At 43.9% G+C, this 20,087-nt stretch overlaps 2 protein-coding genes across 3 annotated transcripts in view; one reads left to right on the forward strand and one right to left on the reverse strand.

The window, feature by feature from the left end:
* Positions 1–20,087, reverse strand: part of cenpp (centromere protein P) — a 156,730-nt gene that overhangs the window by 49,827 nt on the left and 86,816 nt on the right. The gene's annotated exons all lie outside the window — the stretch shown is intronic.
* On the forward strand, positions 1,064–19,136 carry aspn (asporin (LRR class 1)). The gene is made up of 8 exons (XM_055869945.1): positions 1,064–1,372; positions 6,781–7,002; positions 8,412–8,524; positions 11,630–11,843; positions 12,112–12,222; positions 16,402–16,495; positions 17,035–17,173; positions 18,129–19,136. The coding sequence occupies exons 2-8, from the start codon at positions 6,798–6,800 to the stop codon at positions 18,327–18,329; spliced, it is 1,077 nt and encodes a 358-aa protein (XP_055725920.1). The 5' UTR covers positions 1,064–1,372; positions 6,781–6,797; the 3' UTR covers positions 18,330–19,136.

The raw sequence follows: 20,087 nt of genomic DNA on the forward strand, positions 1-20,087 counted from the left end.
AAATTTGTTTACATCCTTTTTAGTGAGCGGTTCTCATTTGCCAAGATAATTTATCTACCTGACAGGTGTGGCATATCAAGAAGCTGATTAAACAGCATGATTATTACACAGGTGCACCTTGTGCTGGCGACAATAAAAGGCCACTATAAAATGTTCCGTTTTGTCAAACAACAAAATGCCACAGATGTCTCAAGTTTTGAGGGAGCGTGTAATTGGCATGCTGACTGTAGGAATGTCCACCAGAGCTGTTCCCAGAGAATTTAATGTTTCTCTACCATAAGCCGCCTCCAATGTCGTTTTAGAGAATTTGCTAATTTGCTAAGTCACGCTGGGCGTCTCAGAGGCACTTGCTCCTCCTCTAAGTCACGCTGAGCGTCTCAGAGACACTTGCTCCTCCTCTAAGTCACGCTGAGCGTCTCAGAGACACTTGCTCCTCCTCTAAGTCACTCTGGGCGTCTCAGAGACACTTGCTCCTCCTCTAAGTCACTCTGGGCGTCTCAGAGACACTTGCTCCTCCTCTAAGTCACTCTGGGCGTCTCAGAGACACTTGATCCTCCTCTAAGTCACTCTGGGCGTCTCAGAGACACTTGCTCCTCCTCTAAGTCACGCTGGGTGTCTCAGAGACACATGCTCCTCCTCTAAGTCACTCTGGGCGTCCCAGAAACAAGTCCTCCTCCTCTAAGTCACGCTGAGCGTCTCAGAGACACTTGCAGGACAGACCCCCCCCCCTCCATTCATTCTCAGCTTCTTCAGGTCCATTGAGAATTAAAAAAAACATTAATTTCATTATGTAACAACCACCACCAGTCTTCTTGATGGCTGTTCAGCAGAATAAAAATGTATAATATCTAACATGGCACCAGGCCACCTATAGACGGTATTTATAGGGAAGGAGGGTTGGGGAGCATGGGGGACTGGGACCTACCGGTAGGATGATACATTAGTTCCACATAAAGACTAAAGCATTGAGAAGTTAAAACGTGCAATTCTGGCCCTGGTTCAAATACTGATGAGAACCACATGACCGGCCGGTAACAATGCGTTTTCAGGACTAGCCAGCTATACAGAGATGTGGTGGTGGTGGGTGATCTCTGTATCTGTGTGTGAGAGAGAGAGAGAGAGAGTGATAGGTCTTTATTCAAACCAAGCTCTCCATGCTAGCGGCAACACCAGCAGCAGCAGAGGTTTATTTTTCATTCAGAGAGTTAGTGTTCCTGTCTGATGCACCTTCCTCCACTTCTACTGTGACTGACGAGTTCCTGCACACTACTGCTCCCTTTGTGGATAGAGTAACTCTCTTTGGTTCATGTTCACCCTGGAGGCTATCTGACTGGAGTTAAACAACGATACAACACACTAAGTGATTGCTGAGGTGAGTTAAACAAAATATACATTAGGGGCAATGTGACGTTATTAGTTGTATGATATGTAGAGGATGTTATTAGTTGTGATTTGACAATGGCTCACTTAGTTCACCCTGAGTGGATCAATAAAGTTATATAGAATTAAACTGTGTGTGGGGGGGGGGGGTAACTGTCCTCTGAGGTGTGCTACCACAATGTTATTGCTAAACATCAATAATGGATACATTATCTGAGCTTATGAATTTGATCTCAGAAACGTTTGAATAGATTGCGATTTTGTCTCAATTGATGTTGCAGGCTTAAAGGAAAAATCCACCCAAATTCACTCATTCCTCAATTTTTTGTGTCACATAACGCTAATATGCGAGAACGGTATTTTTTTTGTGAACAAATGTTTAATTTTGTCGCTATAATAAGATTGGTAGCAGCACGTGGAAATTGTTGTGAAAATCTGTTGCAGCTCAAGTCGACTACAAAACCCACAATGCAATGCTCTATATGGGCTGGCTGGCTAGCTAGCTATCGAGCAAACGTAGCTACACACAATAATACTAAAGTCAATATCAGCATGTGAAGTAGCTAATTAGCTGTAAAATCGGCTAAACAAACTGCACTATCAATTTAGGAGTCTACAATCTAACCGTTGTAGACTCCCATGTTCAGATCGATGCGGAGTCTGACACTTTCGCAACGGCACCATGCAATGTCCCCTGGAAGAGGCAGGGAGATATGTGTTAAATTACACATTTCTCGAGGTAGGAATAACGCCCCAAAAAATATGATCAATGGTTCATTGGAAAGAAGGCAACCTCCGGCATTATGGTATCGGCCACTATTGTAATCTGACAGGTATGAAAGGCGTTTTGGAGAACAATTCAATACCTCAGATACACATGAAAACATGAATTTACCCAGGGGGAATCGATCGTAAAACATCGCTCAGAGATGCACAAAAAAACAACATTACGTTCAGAACGGGAAGAATCTTTACTTCCCGATGGTTCAGCGCTGACATGCACAAGAGGAAACTGGGGGGGGGGAAATTATGATCCGTATTAAAATGGCTGCATGCATAAAAGATGCGAGAGAAATTGTAGAAAATCCGCTTATTTGTAACCAAACAGTAAACTGGGTATTCAAAAACATAGTACTTCTGATTCTAGAGTAGTGCAGTATTTGAGTACACAGTGCATTCGGAAAGTATTCAGACGCCTTGACTTGATCCACATTTTGTTACGTTACAACCTTATTCTAAAACTGATTAAATGTTTTTTCCCCCTACACACAATATTCCATAATCACAAAGCAAAAACAGGTTTAATTAAACATTTTCACCACAAAACCCCCCCCCCCGGAAATATCACATTTAAATAAGTATTTAGACCCTTTACTCAGTACTTTGTTGAAGCACCTTTGGCAGCGATTAGAGCCTCGAGTCGTCTTGGGTATGACGCTACAAGCTTGGCATACCTGTATTTGGGGAGTTTCTCCCATTCTTCTCTGCAGATCCTCTCAAGCTCTGTGCGGTTGGATGGGGAGCGTCGCTGCACAGCTATTATCAGGTCTCTCTAGAGATGTTTGATTGGGTTCAAGTCCAGCTCTAGATGGGCCACTCAAGGATATTCAGAGACTTGTCCTGAAGCCACTCCTGCGTTGTCTTGGCTGTGTGGTTAGGGTCATTGTCCTGTTGGAAGATGAACCTTTGCCCCAGTCTGAGGTCCTGAGGGCTCTGGAGCAGGTTTTCATCACGTATCTCTCTGTTCTTTGCTCTGTTCATCTTTCCCTCGATCCTGACTATGCTGCCACCACCATGCTTAACCATAGCAGGCCAAAGAGTTCAATCTTGGTTTCGTCAGACCAGAGAATCTTGTTTCGCATGGTCTGAGAGTCCTTTAGGTGTCTTTTGGCAAACTCCAAGTGGGCTGTCATGTGCCTTTTACTGAGGAGTGATTTTCGTCCGGCCACTCAAGGCCTGACTGGCCTGATTGCTGGAGTGCTGCAGAGATGGTTGTCCTTCTGGAAGGTTCTCCCATCTCCACAGAGGAACTCTGGAGCTCAGTCAGCGTCACATCCCTGACCAAGGCCCTTCTCCCCCGATTGCTCAGTTTGGCCAGGCAGCCAGCTCTAGGAAGAGTCTTGGTGGTTCCATACCTCTTCCATTTAAGAATGATGGAGGTCAATGTGTTCTTGGGGACCTTAAATGCTGCAGAAATGTTTTGGTACCTTTCACCAGATCTGTGCCTCGCTACAATCCTGTCTCGGACTCCAATCAAGTTGTAGAAACATCTCAAGGATGATCAATGGAAACAGGATGCACCTGAGCGCAATTTAGAGTCTCATAGCAAAAGGGTCTGAATACTTATGTAAATAAGGTATCTGTTTATTATTTTAATACATTTGCAAAAACATTCTAAAAACCCGTTTATACGCTTTGGTATTGTGTGTAGATTGCTAAGATTTTTTTTTACTTAAAAAAAAATATATATTTTAAAATAAGTCTGTATTATAACAAAATGTGGAAAAAGTCAAGAGATCTGAAATACTTTCCCGAATTCACTGTATAATGTTATTTAGTCTCAAACTACATGTCTGTGTGCTGTTAAGTATTATCGAAATCCTCTGAACCACCACAAAAAATACTTGTGGGTAGAAACAGCACTGGGTTGCAGAATGGAGCCATGTTGAACAGAGTCACAACCAAACCCAAACCCAAACCCAAACCCGCAGTTCCATTTCCCTCAGCCGGCCTTCAGAAACGGTGAGAAGGTAACTTGTTCCCTTCTGTTGACCTTGTGTAATCTGAGAACGTGTGAGAAATGGATAGCTGCATCGCTAGTTCTGTATAAACCTTACGTGTAAAAACGCCATAGATGGTGTTATATTGAGCAAGAGGCAAAACGACATTTGCGTCGACTCTTAAATGTCTCGATTCCTGCACAATGGTTAATGGAAACCTTGATTACAGACTCAAAAAGTAACTGGTGGAGGTTTTAGCTTTCTCCCAAAAAACCTTACGAAACACCAAGAACACCTAAGCACTTAGTGTTTGGATTGAACTTAAAGGGAGGATCTTGACAAGACTACTGCATGTGTGATACTCATCTAGACATGCCTTCCATCCACAAATAAATTGAGTTCAAAATTTTGTCAAAGTTGTGACAAATAATAAACTACTTTAAAGTATAAACCATCAGAATCAGAACAAGTAGAAATGTAATTTTAAATATGAACTTTCCGTTTAAGACTAAATCATCATCAATTATTCCATGTTTCAACATCCTTACACTGCAGGCCAGGACATCATTTTGGCAAAGACTTGGCAGCCATGTCTAAAAACCATAACAACACGTATCAACATACTTACAGAGCAGGCCAGGACATAATTTTGGCAAAGACTTGGCAGCCATGTCTAAACACCATAACAACACGTATCAACATACTTACAGAGCAGGCCAGGACATCATTTTGGCAAAGACTTGGCAGCAACGTCAAGCAATATCCTAACGTCATCAGTTCTGTTTGTCTGTTTAGACTTCAGGAGCTGCAGGGTCTAAAACCCTCAGAATCATGAACAGTACCCACATGGGTTTTTTTTAAATTGTTTTTTTTTACTATTTTCTACAAAGTAGAATAATAGTGAAGACATCACAACTATGGAATAATACATATGGAATCATGTAGGAACACAAAAAGTGTTAAATAAATCATAATCTTTTTTTAAATTTGAGATTATTTAAAGTAGCCACACTTTGCCTTGATTCAGCTTTGCACACTCTTGGCATTCTCTCAACCAGCTTCACCTGGAATGCTTTTCCAAGAGATCCCATATGTAGGAACTCTTGAAGGAGTATCCGACATATGCTGAGTACTTGTTGGCTGCTTTTCCTTCACTCTGCGGTCCAACTCAACCCAAACCATCTCAATTGGGTTGAGGTTGGGTGATTGTGGAGGCCAGCTCATCTGATGCAGCACTCCATCACTCTCCTCCTTGGTCATAAAGCCCTTACACAGCCTGGAGGTGTGTTGGGTCATTGTCCTGTTGAAGAACAAATGATAGTCTCACTAAGCGCAAACCAGATGGGATGGTATATCACTGCAGAATGCTGTGGTAGCCATGCTGGTTAAGTGTGCCTTGAATTCTAAATAAATCACTGACAGTGTCACCAGCAAAGCACCCCCACACCATAACACCTCCTCCTCCATGCTTCACGGTGGGAACCACACATGCGGAGATCATCCGTTCACCTACTCTGCACCTCACAAAGACCCGGCAGTTGGAACCAAAATTTGGACTTTGTCAGACCAAAGGACAGATTTCCACCGGTCTAATGTCCATTGCTTGGGTTTCTTGGCCCAAGCAAGTCTCTTCTTCTTACTGGTGTCCTTTAGTAGTGGTTTCTTTGCAGCAATTCGACCATGAAGGCCTGATTCATGGAGTCTCCTCTGAACAGTTGATGTTGAGATGTGTCTGTTACTTGAACTTTGTGAAGCATTTATTTGGGCTGCAATTTCTGAGGCTGGTAACTCTAATGAACGTATCCTCTGCAGCAGAGGTAACTCTGGGTCTTCCTTTCCTGTGGCGGTCCTCATGAGAGACAGTTTCATCATAGCGCTTGATGGTTTTTGCGACTGCACTTGAAGAAACTTTCAAAGTTCTTGAAATTGACCTTCATGTCTTAAAGTAATGATGGACTGTTGTTTCTCTTTGCTTATTGGAGCTGTTCTTGCCATAATATGGACTTGGTATTTTAACAAATAGGGCTATCTTCTGTATACCACCCCTACCTTGTCACAACACAACTGATTGGCTCAAACGCATTAAGAAGTTAAGAAATTCTACAAATTAACTTTTAACAAGGCACACCTGTTAATTGAAAAGCATTCCAGGTGACTACCTCATGAAGCTGGTTGAGAGAATGCCAAGAGTGTGCAAATCAGTCATCAAGGCAAAGGGTGGCTACTTTGAAGAATCTCAAATATAGTTTGATTTCTTTAACACTTTTTGTTATTTCCTAGTTTTGATGTCTTCTCTATTATTCTACAATTTAGAAAATAGTAAAAAATTAAAGAACAACCCTGGAATGAGTAGGTGTGTCAAAAATTTTGACTGGTACTGTACATTAGGTTGTTTCTTAGTCCTATCAAAAGAAAGATAGCACAGTAACACAATGATAATTATAGTCAGAAACCTGATACAGATTATCAGATCACTGATGTGTTTCAACACTTGGGCATTTCTCAACGCTTGTGTCTAGTGTGTAAGACATCTTGGGTATTTTTCAAAGCTTGTGTCTAGTGTGTAAGACATCTTGTTTTATAGACCCACTAGTCTTTATTATGTGACATCTTGTTTTGTAGTCTTTATTATGTGACATCTTGTTTTGTAGTCTTTATTATGTGACATCTTGTTTTATAGACCCACTAGTCTTCCCCATGAGAGGCTTCCTGCTGCTGTGTCTGCTGGCACTGGGCCATGCCAAGCCCTACCAGCCAATTAACGTCTTGGACTTCATGAGGGACCATGAAATCATGATGCAAGACGCCGATGATGACGCCGATGACGATGACGACAACTCCCTTACGGACTGCCCCTTCGGCTGCCAGTGCTCCCTACGGGTGGTACAGTGCTCTGATCTAGGTAACATTATATTATCCACTCACTACTCCTGGTGCAGTCTGGGGGAGAGGGAGGACTAGAGGCTCCTAACATTATATTACACACTCACTACTCCTGGTGCAGTCTGGGGGAGAGGGAGGACTAGGGACTCCTAACATTATATTACCCACTCACTACTCCTGGTGCAGTCTGGGGGAGAGGGAGGACTAGGGACTCCTAACATTATATTACCCACTCACTACTCCTGGTGCAGTCTGGGGGAGAGGGAGGACTAGGGACTCACTACTCCTGGTGCAGTCTGGGGGAGAGGGAGGACTAGAGGCTCCTAACATTATATTACCCACTCACTACTCCTGGTGCAGTCTGGGGGAGAGGGAGGACTAGGGGACTCACTACTCCTGGTGCAGTCTGGGGGAGAGGGAGGACTAGGGCCTCCTAACATTATATTACCCACTCACTACTCCTGGTGCAGTCTGGGGGAGAGGGAGGACTAGGGACTCCTAACATTATATTACCCACTCACTACTCCTGGTGCAGTCTGGGGGAGAGGGAGGACTAGGGGACTCACTACTCCTGGTGCAGTCTGGGGGAGAGGGAGGACTAGGGACTCCTAACATTATATTACCCACTCACTACTCCTGGTGCAGTCTGGGGGAGAGGGAGGACTAGGGGACTCACTACTCCTGGTGCAGTCTGGGGGAGAGGGAGGACTAGGGCCTCCTAACATTATATTACCCACTCACTACTCCTGGTGCAGTCTGGGGGAGAGGGAGGACTAGGGACTCCTAACATTATATTACCCACTCACTACTCCTGGTGCAGTCTGGGGGAGAGGGAGGACTAGGGACTCCTAACATTATATTACCCACTCACTACTCCTGGTGCAGTCTGGGGGAGAGGGAGGACTAGGGGACTCACTACTCCTGGTGCAGTCTGGGGGAGAGGGAGGACTAGGGACTCCTAACATTATATTACACACTCACTACTCCTGGTGCAGTCTGGGGGAGAGGGAGGACTAGGGACTCCTAACATTATATTACACACTCACTACTCCTGGTGCAGTCTGGGGGAGAGGGAGGACTAGGGCCTCCTAACATTATATTACCCACTCACTACTCCTGGTGCAGTCTGGGGGAGAGGGAGGACTAGGGACTCCTAACATTATATTACCCACTCACTACTCCTGGTACAGTCTGGGGGGGAGAGGACATTCAATTACAGCATTGATTAATCACTTGTATGAAAGTCTCATTTGTTAAGATACTGTAGGACTGGATGCAATCATGCTCAGTGACATTTTTGGAGTTCCTCAAGGCTCTACTCTAGGACCACTACTGTTTTCATTCATTACTTCTCTGTGATGTTAGCTTTACGGCTACGTGGACAACACACAGCCGATTTCCCGATTGATTGATATCCTGTCTCCACAGGGTTGCTCTCTGTGCCCGAGAACATTCCCGCCGACACGCTAATGATCGACCTCCAGAACAACGACATCACCGAGGTCAAGGAGGACGACTTCAAAGGCATTAACAAGATCTACGTAAGAAGCACACGATTAAACATCTCTCCTACTCTTATCATCACTGCAACATTCAATCACTGTTTCCTATCACTTAAGAGCGGAGGGACTTTTCCCACTTGAGTCCGAATCACATTCAGACACCCATTCCCCCCCTAGGCCTAGCCTTTATACAACACATATTAGGACAGAATCACACATTCATGGAAGTTGTGTGTCATGGTGCTAACATTGTTGTTTAGATCGAGGCCTTTGATTGTGCTCGCGATCACAGCTGGCGATAAATCCAAGCTCTTTATATCAGTCCCCATCGGACAGAGCCCATCTGAACCAGTGTCTACCTCAGACAGAACCCATCTGAACCAGTGTCTACCTCAGACAGAACCCATCTGAACCCGTGTCTCCATCAGACAGAACCCATCTGAACCAGCCTCTACCCCAGACAGAACCCATCTGAACCAGCCTCTACCTCAGACAGAACCCATCTGAACCAGTGTCTCCATCAGACAGAACCCATCTGAACCAGCCTCTACCCCAGACAGAACCCATCTGAACCAGCCTCTACCTCAGACAGAACCCATCTGAACCAGTGTCTCCATCAGACAGAACCCATCTGAACCAGTGTCTCCATCAGACAGAACCCATCTGAACCAGCCTCTACCTCAGACAGAACCCATCTGAACCAGCCTCTACCTCAGACAGAACCCATCTGAACCAGTGTCTCCATCAGACAGAACCCATCTGAACCAGCCTCTACCTCAGACAGAACCCATCTGAACCAGCCTCTACCTCAGACAGAACCCATCTGAACCAGCCTCTACCTCAGACAGAACCCATCTGAACCAGCCTCTACCTCAGACAGAGCCCATCTGAACCAGCCTCTACCTCAGACAGAACCCATCGGAACCAGCGTCTCCATCAGACAGAACCTATCGGAACCAGCGTCTCCATCAGACAGAACCCATCTGAACCAGGGTCTACCTCAGACAGAACCCATCTGAACCAGTGTCTCCATCAGACAGAACCCATCTGAACCAGCCTCTACCTCAGACAGAACCCATCTGAACCAGGGTCTACCTCAGACAGAACCCATCTGAACCAGTGTCTCCATCAGACAGAACCCATCTGAACCAGCCTCTACCTCAGACAGAACCCATCTGAACCAGTGTCTACCTCAGACAGAACCCATCTGAACCAGGGTCTACCTCAGACAGAACCCATCTGAACCAGTGTCTCCATCAGACAGAACCCATCTGAACCAGCCTCTACCTCAGACAGAACCCATCTGAACCAGCCTCTACCTCAGACAGAGCCCATCTGAACCAGCCTCTACCTCAGACAGAACCCATCTGAACCAGTGTCTCCATCAGACAGAACCCATCTGAACCAGCCTCTACCTCAGACAGAACCCATCTGAACCAGCCTCTACCTCTACATATACTGTAACCCATAGAGATCCTATTATCTAATATGTAGCCTACATCTGTCTGTACAGGCTCTGTGTAACTAGATAGATGATTTTCCAGGTGGGGGTACAAAGGCCCCCAAAAGCAACATCCAGATCCTCTAGCACCGAAACGCTCAATTGAAAATAGAAGCCATGTTATTTCAGGTGTGGGGGACGAGAGAGCTTACCTATACAATAAGGGGAAACGTGACATGATTCTACAGGGTATTTCACAGAGCCTGTACAGCAGGGGTGTCAAACTCATTCCACGGAGGGCCTAGTGTCTGCAGGTTTTTGGTTTTTCCTTTCAATAAAGCCCTAGACAACCAGGTGTGGGGAGTTCCTAACTAATTAGTGATGTTAATTCATCAATCAAGTATAAGGGAGGAGCAAAAACCCGCAGACACTCGGCCCCCCGTGGAATGAGTTTGACACCTGTGCTGTACAGACAGACAGATGTAGGCTACAGTTTGTTACCCTGCCCTGGAAACTAAACTATTTAAGCCATCGGATTATTACATCGACACCCTTACGTTTATTATCTATGCATAGTCACTTCAAACCCCCACATACATGTACAAATTACCTCGACTAACCTGTGCCCCCGCACACTGACTCGGTACCGGTACCCTCTGTATATAGCCTCATTACTAACCTGTGCCCCCGCACACTGACTCGGTACCGGTACCCTCTGTATATAACCTCATTACTAACCTGTACCCCCACACACTGACTCGGTACCGGTACCCTCTGTATATAGCCTCATTACTAACCTGTACCCCCACACACTGACTCGGTACCGGTACCCTCTGTATTTAACCTCATTACTAACCTGTACCCCCACACACTGACTCGGTACCGGTACCCTCTGTATATAACCTCATTACTAACCTGTGCCCCCCGCACACTGACTCGGTACCGGTACCCTCTGTATTTAACCTCATTACTAACCTGTACCCCCACACACTGACTCGGTACCGGTACCCTCTGTATTTAACCTCATTACTAACCTGTACCCCCACACACTGACTCGGTACCGGTACCCTCTGTATATAACCTCATTACTAACCTGTGCCCCCCGCACACTGACTCGGTACCGGTACCCTCTGTATATAACCTCGTTATTGTTGTTTTATTGTGTTACTTTTTTTTTTTTTTAATTACATAATTTTATTTGGTAAATATTTTCTTAAACTCTTCTTGAACTGCACTGTTGGTTAAGGGCTTGTAAGTAAACATTTCATGGTAAGGTCTACACTTATTGTATTCGGCGCATGTGACAAATAAAGTTTGATTTGATTTGAAAGACTGGCCGAAACGCATTGGTTTTAAGACTGGCCTAAACGCATTGGTTTTAAGACTGGCCTAAACGCATTGGTTTTAAGACTGGCCTAAACGCATTGGTTTTAAGACTGGCCTAAACGCATTGGTTTTAAGACTGGCCTAAACGCATTGGTTTTAAGACTGGCCTAAACGCAGTGGTTTTAAGACTGGCCTAAACGCAGTGGTTTTAAGACTGGCCTAAATGCATTTAATAAATCGGTCAAAGTATTTATTATCTGTTTATTTGAATCCCCATTAGCTGTTACTTCCTGGGGTCCAATATTATTGTCCAAGTCAACCTCCATTGTCTAAACTCCAAGAGATGCTTGTATATTTCACATATCTTCTCTTCCCAGGCCCTGTTCCTGGTTAACAACAAGATCTCTAAGATCCATCCCAAAGCTTTCCGTAACATGGATCGGCTACAGCTGTTGTACCTGTCCTACAACCAGTTGACGCAGATACCTGCCAACCTGCCCCGGAACATCCTGGAGCTGCGTATCCACGACAACAAGATCAGCAACATCCAGAAGGAGGCCTTCAAAGGACTCAAGTCTGTGCATGTTCTGGGTATGTCAGTTAGGAAACAAAAGTCTTATTTACAATGGTTGCCTGGCAACTGTTGGCTGAGACCAACGTGATACACTATTCCTTATGTGGCAGCCCAATGTGACTCTGGTCAACTGTAGTGCACCAATGTGAAGATTAAAAAAGGCTGTCAATTGAGGCAGAATGCATCTAGTGTTTATTAATGATCGCCCTCTATACGAGTTCAAGAAAGATGTGTCGTAACAAACATAACACAAGTCTAACCTCCCTGTACGTTTTTCCTGACCAGAGATGAGTGCTAACCCGTTAGCTAACAACGGGATAGCACTGGGAGCATTCGACGGCATGGAGACCCTGTACATCAGGATCGCAGAGGCCAAGCTCACAGCTGTACCTAAAGGTAAAACGACCAGTAACAAGCCAAGCTCACAGCTGTACCTAACAAGCCAAGCTCACAGCTGTACCTAAAGGTAAAACGACCAGTAACAAGCCAAGCTCACAGCTGTACCTAAAGGTAAAACTACCAGTAACAAGCCAAGCTCACAGCTGTACCTAAAGGTAAAACGACCAGTAACAAGCCAAGCTCACAGCTGTACCTAAAGGTAAAACGACCAGTAACAAGCCAAGCTCACAGCTGTACCTAAAGGTAAAACTACCAGTAACAAGCCAAGCTCACAGCTGTGTCTAAAGGTAAAACTACCAGTAACAAGCCAAGCTCACAGCTGTACCTAACAAGCCAAGCTCACAGCTGTACCTAAAGGTAAAACTACTAGTAACAAGCCAAGCTCACAGCTGTACCTAACAAGCCAAGCTCACAGCTGTACCTAAAGGTAAACTACCAGTAATAAGCCAAGCCCACAGCTGTACCTAACAAGCCAAGCTCACAGCTGTACCTAAAGGTAAAACGACCAGTAACAGGTCAAGCTCACAGCTGTACCTAAAGGTAAAACGACCAGTAACAAGCCAAGCTCACAGCTGTACCTAAAGGTAAAACGACCAGTAACAAGCCAAGCTCACAGCTGTACCTAAAGGTAAAACGACCAGTAACAAGCCAAGCTCACAGCTGTACCTAAAGGTAAAACGACCAGTAACAAGCCAAGCTCACAGCTGTACCTAAAGGTAAAACGACCAGTAACAAGCCAAGCTCACAGCTGTACCTAAAGGTAAAACTACTAGTACACGATACATGCTGTACATCTTGAATACTGAACAATCAATCAATCAATCAATTTTATTTTATATAGCCTTTCGTACATCAGATAATATCTCAAAGTGCTGTACAGAAACCCAGCCTAAAACCCCAAACAGCTAGAATGCAGGTGTAGAAGCACGGTGGCTAGGAAAAACTCCCTAGAAAGGCCAAAACCTAGGAAGAAACCTAGAGAGGAACCAGGCTATGAGGGGTGGCCAGTCCTCTTCTGGCTGTGCCGGGTGGAGATTATAACAGAACTATGCCAAGATGTTCAAAAATGAACATGAACACATTCAATACTGTCCACATTTAATTAAATCTGACATTTCCGGGTGACTTTATTCCATGTGCATATTTAAGACCGCTTCATTGAATTTCTCATGAGAGTTCGTGGTACTTAATGTTTACATGCAGTATTATAATATTTTAATCGCCACTGTATGTCTAATTAATTACTGTGCGTGTTAATTTTATGAAAATAAATCCTAAATTTTGTATAATTTATTTCCCCTGAGCCTCCAGTCTGATCGTGTGGGTGTGTTGATAAAATACATTTGATACAAATCTAAATATATTTACATACACAGCCCTGATTGCTGGATAGGATTATCTTGACTCTAGAACAGATCTGTGTCCAGTCCTCAAGGGGCCTGATTTGTGTGTGTGTGTGTGTGTGTGTGTGTGTGTGTGTGTGTGTGTGTGTCCCCAATCCATCCCTAGCAAACACACCTGATTTAAACTAACTGCACTTTTAACTGAACTAACATGATTAGTTGATTATTGGAAGTCATATGTGTTAGCTGGGCCGGGGGCAAAATTGTGACACTAATCAGGCAATTTGAGGACTGGAGTTGCCCAGGCCTCCTCTAGAGCTTTCCCCGTCAAAGTAGGAGGATACATATGCAAATAAAAGATGATTGGTCATTGGTCTAAATAATCAGATCAGATTGTGATGTCATGCTCTGGGCCAAAAACTCCATCCCACCTGAACAGGTAGAAATTACAGGAGTTTTATTCCCCCCCCCCCCATCCCACCTGAACAGGTAGAAATTACAGGAGTTTTATTTCCCCCCCCCCATCCCACCTGAACAGGTAGAAATTACAGGAGTTTTATTTCCCCCCCATTGCACCTGAACAGGTAGAAATTACAGGAGTTTTATTTCCCCCCCCCCATCCCACCTGAACAGGTAGAAATTACAGGAGTTTTATTCCCCCCCCCCCCCCCCCCCCCATCCCACCTGAACAGGTAGAAATTACAGGAGTTTTATTTCCCCCCCATCCCACCTGAACAGGTAGAAATTACAGGAGTTTTATTTCCCCCCCCCATCCCACCTGAACAGGTAGAAATTACAGTAGTTTTATTTCCCCCCCATTGCACCTGAACAGGTAGAAATTACAGTAGTTTTATTTCCCCCCCATTGCACCTGAACAGGTAGAAATTACAGGAGTTTTATTTACCCCCCATTGCACCTGAACAGGTAGAAATTACAGGAGTTTTATTGCCCCCCCCCCCCCATCCCACCTGAACAGGTAGAAATTACAGGAGTTTTATTCCTCCCCCCCCCCCCATCCCACCTGAACAGGTAGAAATTCCAGTAGTTTTATTCCCCCCCCCATCCCACCTGAACAGGTAGAAATTACAGGAGTTTTATTTCCCCCCCCCCATCCCACCTGAACAGGTAGAAATTACAGGAGTTTTATTCCCCCCCCATCCCACCTGAACAGGTAGAAATTACAGGAGTTTTATTTCCCCCCCCCATCCCACCTGAACAGGTAGAAATTACAGGAGTTTTATTCCCCCCCCATCCCACCTGAACAGGTAAAAATTACAGGAGTTTTATTCCCCCCCCCATCCCACCTGAACAGGTAGAAATTACAGGAGTTTTATTCCCCCCCCCCATCTGAACAGGTAGAAATTACAGGAGTTTTATTCCCCCCCCCATCCCACCTGAACAGGTAGAAATTACAGGAGTTTTATTTCCCCCCATCCCACCTGAACAGGTAGAAGTTACAGGAGTTTTATTTCCCCCATCCCACCTGAACAGGTAGAAGTTACAGGAGTTTTATCCCCCCCCCCCCATCCCACCTGAACAGGTAGAAATTACAGGAGTTTTATTCCCCCCCCATCCCACCTGAACAGGTAGAAATTACAGGAGTTTTATTTCCCCCCCCCATCCCACCTGAACAGGTAGAAATTACAGGAGTTTTATTCCCCCCCCCCCATCCCACCTGAACAGGTAGAAATTACAGGAGTTTTATTCCCCCCCCATCCCACCTGAACAGGTAGAAATTACAGGAGTTTTATTTCCCCCCCCCATCCCACCTGAACAGGTAGAAATTACAGGAGTTTTATTCCCCCCCCATCCCACCTGAACAGGTAAAAATTACAGGAGTTTTATTCCCCCCCCCATCCCACCTGAACAGGTAGAAATTACAGGAGTTTTATTCCCCCCCCCATCTGAACAGGTAGAAATTACAGGAGTTTTATTTCCCCCCCCATCCCACCTGAACAGGTAGAAATTACAGGAGTTTTATTTCCCCCCATCCCACCTGAACAGGTAGAAGTTACAGGAGTTTTATTTCCCCCATCCCACCTGAACAGGTAGAAGTTACAGGAGTTTTATCCCCCCCCCCCCCCCCCCCCCCATCCCACCTGAACAGGTAGAAATTACAGGAGTTTTACCCCCCCCCCCCATCCCACCTGAACAGGTAGAAATTACAGGAGTTTTATTTCCCCCCATCCCACCTGAACAGGTAGAAATTACAGGAGTTTTATTTCCCTCCCATCACACCTGAACAGGTAGAAATTACAGGAGTTTCATTTCCCCCCCATCCCACCTGAACAGGTAGAAATTACAGGAGTTTTATTTCCCCCCATCCCACCTGAACAGGTAGAAATTACAGGAGTTTCATTTCCCCCCCATCCCACCTGAACAGGTAGAAATTACAGGAGTTTTATTTCCCCCCCATCCCACCTGAACAGGTAGAAATTACAGGAGTTTTATTTCCCCCCATCCCACCTGAACAGGTAGAAATTACAGGAGTTTTATTTCCCCCCATCCCACCTGAACAGGTAGAAATTACAGGAGTTGTATTTCCCCCCATCCCACCTGAACAGGTAGAAATTACAGGAGTTGTATTTCCCCCCATCCCACCTGAACAGGTAGAAATTACAGGAGTTTTATTTCCCCCCATCCCACCTGAACAGGTAGAAATTACAGGAGTTGTATTTCCCCCCATCCCACCTGAACAGGTAGAAATTACAGGAGTTGTATTTCCCCCCCATCCCACCTGAACAGGTAGAAATTACAGGAGTTTTATTCCGCCCCCAAAAAATCTTTAGGTGTACTGTGCATCGTAACCTGACAGTGACTTCCTGTTTTTCAGACCTCCCATCTTCACTCACAGAGCTTCACTTGGATTATAACAAGATCACCAAAGTAGAAATTGAGGACTTTTTCAGATATAAAAAAATACAAAGGTAAAAACTCTACTGAGATGTAATGTGTAAAAACACAAAAAACACTTGTCAGATTCTGTATATCTGAAAGCTTACTATACGCTGCTGCTACTCTCTGTTTATCATATATGCATAGTCACTTTAACTATATATTCATGTACATACTACCTCAACTGGCCCGACCAACCAGTGCTCCCGCACATTGGCTAACCGGGCTCTCTGCATTGTGTCCCACCTCCCGCCAACCCCTCTTTTACGCTACTGCTACTCTCTGTTCATCATATATGCATAGTCACTTTAACCATATTTACATGTACATACTACCTCAATCAGCCTGACTAACCGGTGTCTGTATGTAGCCTCGCTACTTTTATAGCCTCGCTACTGTATATAGCCTGTCTTTTTACTGTTGTTTTATTTCTTTACCTACCTACTTTTCACCTAATACCTTTTTTGCACTATTGGTTAGAGCCTGTAAGTAAGCATTTCACTGTTAAGGTCTACCTACACCTGTCGTATTCGGCGCACGTGACAAATAAACGTTGATTTGATATTTACAGATTAGGACTGAGCTTCAACCAAATCAAGTTTGTTGAGAACGGAAGCTTGGCCAGCATACCTAACGTCCGTGAAATCCACCTCGATAACAACAAACTAAAGAAGGTTCCGCCTGGTCTAAACTCACTGCGGTATCTACAGGTAAGATATGGTTGGTCACCTGTTGGGCATTCCAACGATAACTTGAAACAGTTTTTTTTTTTTTTTTTTAACTCCTTATTTGTGTGCTCAACATTATAATGTTGTTCTACTGTCATATCATTCTGCTACAACACGTGTCAAAACTCATTCCACGGAGGGCCGAGGGTCTGACGGGTTTTCGCTCCTCCTTTGTACTTGATTGATTAATTAAAGTCACTAATTAGTAAAGAACTCCCCTCACCTGGTTGTCTAGGTCTTAATTGAAAGGAAAAGACAAAAGAAATATATATATTTAGTAGTTGATATAGATATAATTGATATAGATGTAGTTGATATAGATGTAGTTGATATGTGTCAAACTGCTTTGCTTTATCTTGGCCAGGTCGCAATTGTAAATGAGAACGTGTTCTCAATTTGCCTACCTGGTTAAATAAAGGTGAAATAAATATATATATATATATATATAGATGTAGTTGATATAGATGTAGTTGATATATAGATGTAGTTGATATAGATGTAGTAGATATAGATGTAGTAGATATAGATGTAGTTGATATAGATGTAGTAGATATAGATGTAGTAGATATAGATGTAGTTGATATAGATGTAGTTGATATAGATGTAGTTGATATAGATGTAGTTGATATAGATGTAGTTGATATAGATGTAGTTGATATAGATGTAGTTGATATAGATGTAGTTGATATAGTTTGACACTCCTGTGCTACGATAATACAGGCTACAAATTCCTAAATATATTCAAGTATTGATTGCTTCTATGATACTAGCTATGTGTGAATCTTTAAGACATTCACAAATAGCCAGAGTATCCGAGTAGCAATGGGACAGAACTGACCCTCTATTGACCTCAGCACGCTACATAAACCCAAACTGGAGACCGCCGGCTGGTGTAATTGACTAATTGATTGATTAAATCGGTCCCTATTCCCCTCAGGTGGTGTACCTCCATGCTAACAGCATCAGCAGTGTGGGGGTGAATGAGTTCTGCCCTGTACGCTCCAGTGTTAAGAAGACCTTGTATACGGGCATCAGTCTGTTCTCTAACCCTGTTAAGTACTGGGACGTCCAGCCTGCCACTTTCCGCTGTGTGTCTGGACACAGAGGGGTTCATCTGGGCAACAACCGGAGGAAGTAACACACACACACATGGGGATTCAGCTGGGCAACAACCGGAGGAAGTAACATACACACACACACACACACACAGGGGGGTTCATCTGGGCAACAACCGGAGGAAGTAACATATAAACACACACACACATACACACATACACACACACACGAGGATTCATCTGGGCAACAACCGGAGGAAGTGACACACACAATAGCAAGGTGAAGTTGTAACCATGTGGTCATATCTATCCTATGTAGTTACAGATCTCCAAGTGCCTACCTATCTAGGGAAATTGGGTGTCTGTCACGATCACAAGCCATCCTATAGCGCCTCCTTCTGGTAGACTTCAGTAATACCCACCTCTTCAACACACGGGATTTTTTTTTTTGTAAAGACCAACTCTTCGATCCTCCTCAACGAGTCAACAAACGCTTCCACCCCCTGTTTGTACTTCAGTGTTTTAGTCGATATCTTTGTTTCTTCTCTGTTTATGAATTTGTATCAACTGTTGGATATGTTCTCTTTGTATTCCTTAGTTACACTGCATGCCTTACTTTTATAATCTGCTAGATGTAGCCTAAATAAGACTGATTTTCATGGTGCTAAACTTATATAATTACGGACTCTAGTCAACGTTATATGTCTAGATGGTGATAAACATAAATTGACAGAAAATACTAGTCAACGTTACATTACATGTCTACATGGTGCTAAACATAATTAAAGAAACTTGTCAACATTTTACATGCCTTCATTTGAACATGATTATCTATTGTAGCATACATGTATGTAACTGTTCTAATTAAATAAACTTGACATATAAATTACAGAAAAGGAAATATTCAACTTTTATTTCACCTTTAAGAAAAAAAATGTATTTGTTTTTCCGTAAGTAACAAACCTGCATATTCATGGATTGCACCTGACGTCGTAAAACAGCGTTGCCTCGCCACGAGTCCAACAGGTGACTCAGAACTTCAACTGGGCAGTGTTAGCATCGACCACTGTTAAATTCAACATTATGTTATCGTCAATGTCTTCCGTATTTATTGGATGTGTGATAGCAACAGTAGAAAGATAGGACACTGAAACACCAACCCTTCTCTCACATCACCAGTAGAAGACGCCACTGAACCAGGTCTAGAAATATGATTCAAAAGCAGTCAGAGTCGCAGTACACAGAATATGACAATACTGTCAGTCAGAGGTACAGTACACAGAATATGACAATACTGTCAGTCAGAGGTACAGTACACAGAATATGACAATACTGTCAGTCAGAGGTACAGTACACAGAATATGACAATACTGTCTGTCAGTCAGAGGTACAGTACACAGAATATGACAATACTGTCAGACAGAGGTACAGTACACAGAATATGACAATACTGTCTGTCAGAGGTACAGTACACAGAATATGACAATACTGTCTGTCAGAGGTACAGTACACAGAATATGACAATACTGTCTGTCAGAGGTACAGTACACAGAATATGACAATACTGTCTGTCAGAGGTACAGTACACAGAATATGACAATACTGTCTATCAGTCAGAGGTACAGTACACAGAATATGACAATACTGTCAGACAGAGGTACAGTACACAGAATATGACAATACTGTCTGTCAGTCAGAGGTACAGTACACAGAATATGACAATACTGTCTGTCAGTCAGAGGTACAGTACACAGAATATGACAATACTGTCCGTCAGTCAGAGGTACAGTACACAGAATATGACAATACTGTCAGACAGAGGTACAGTACACAGAATATGA

Source organism: Salvelinus fontinalis, chromosome 18, assembly GCF_029448725.1.
Source record: "Salvelinus fontinalis isolate EN_2023a chromosome 18, ASM2944872v1, whole genome shotgun sequence".
NCBI lineage: Eukaryota > Metazoa > Chordata > Actinopteri > Salmoniformes > Salmonidae > Salvelinus > Salvelinus fontinalis.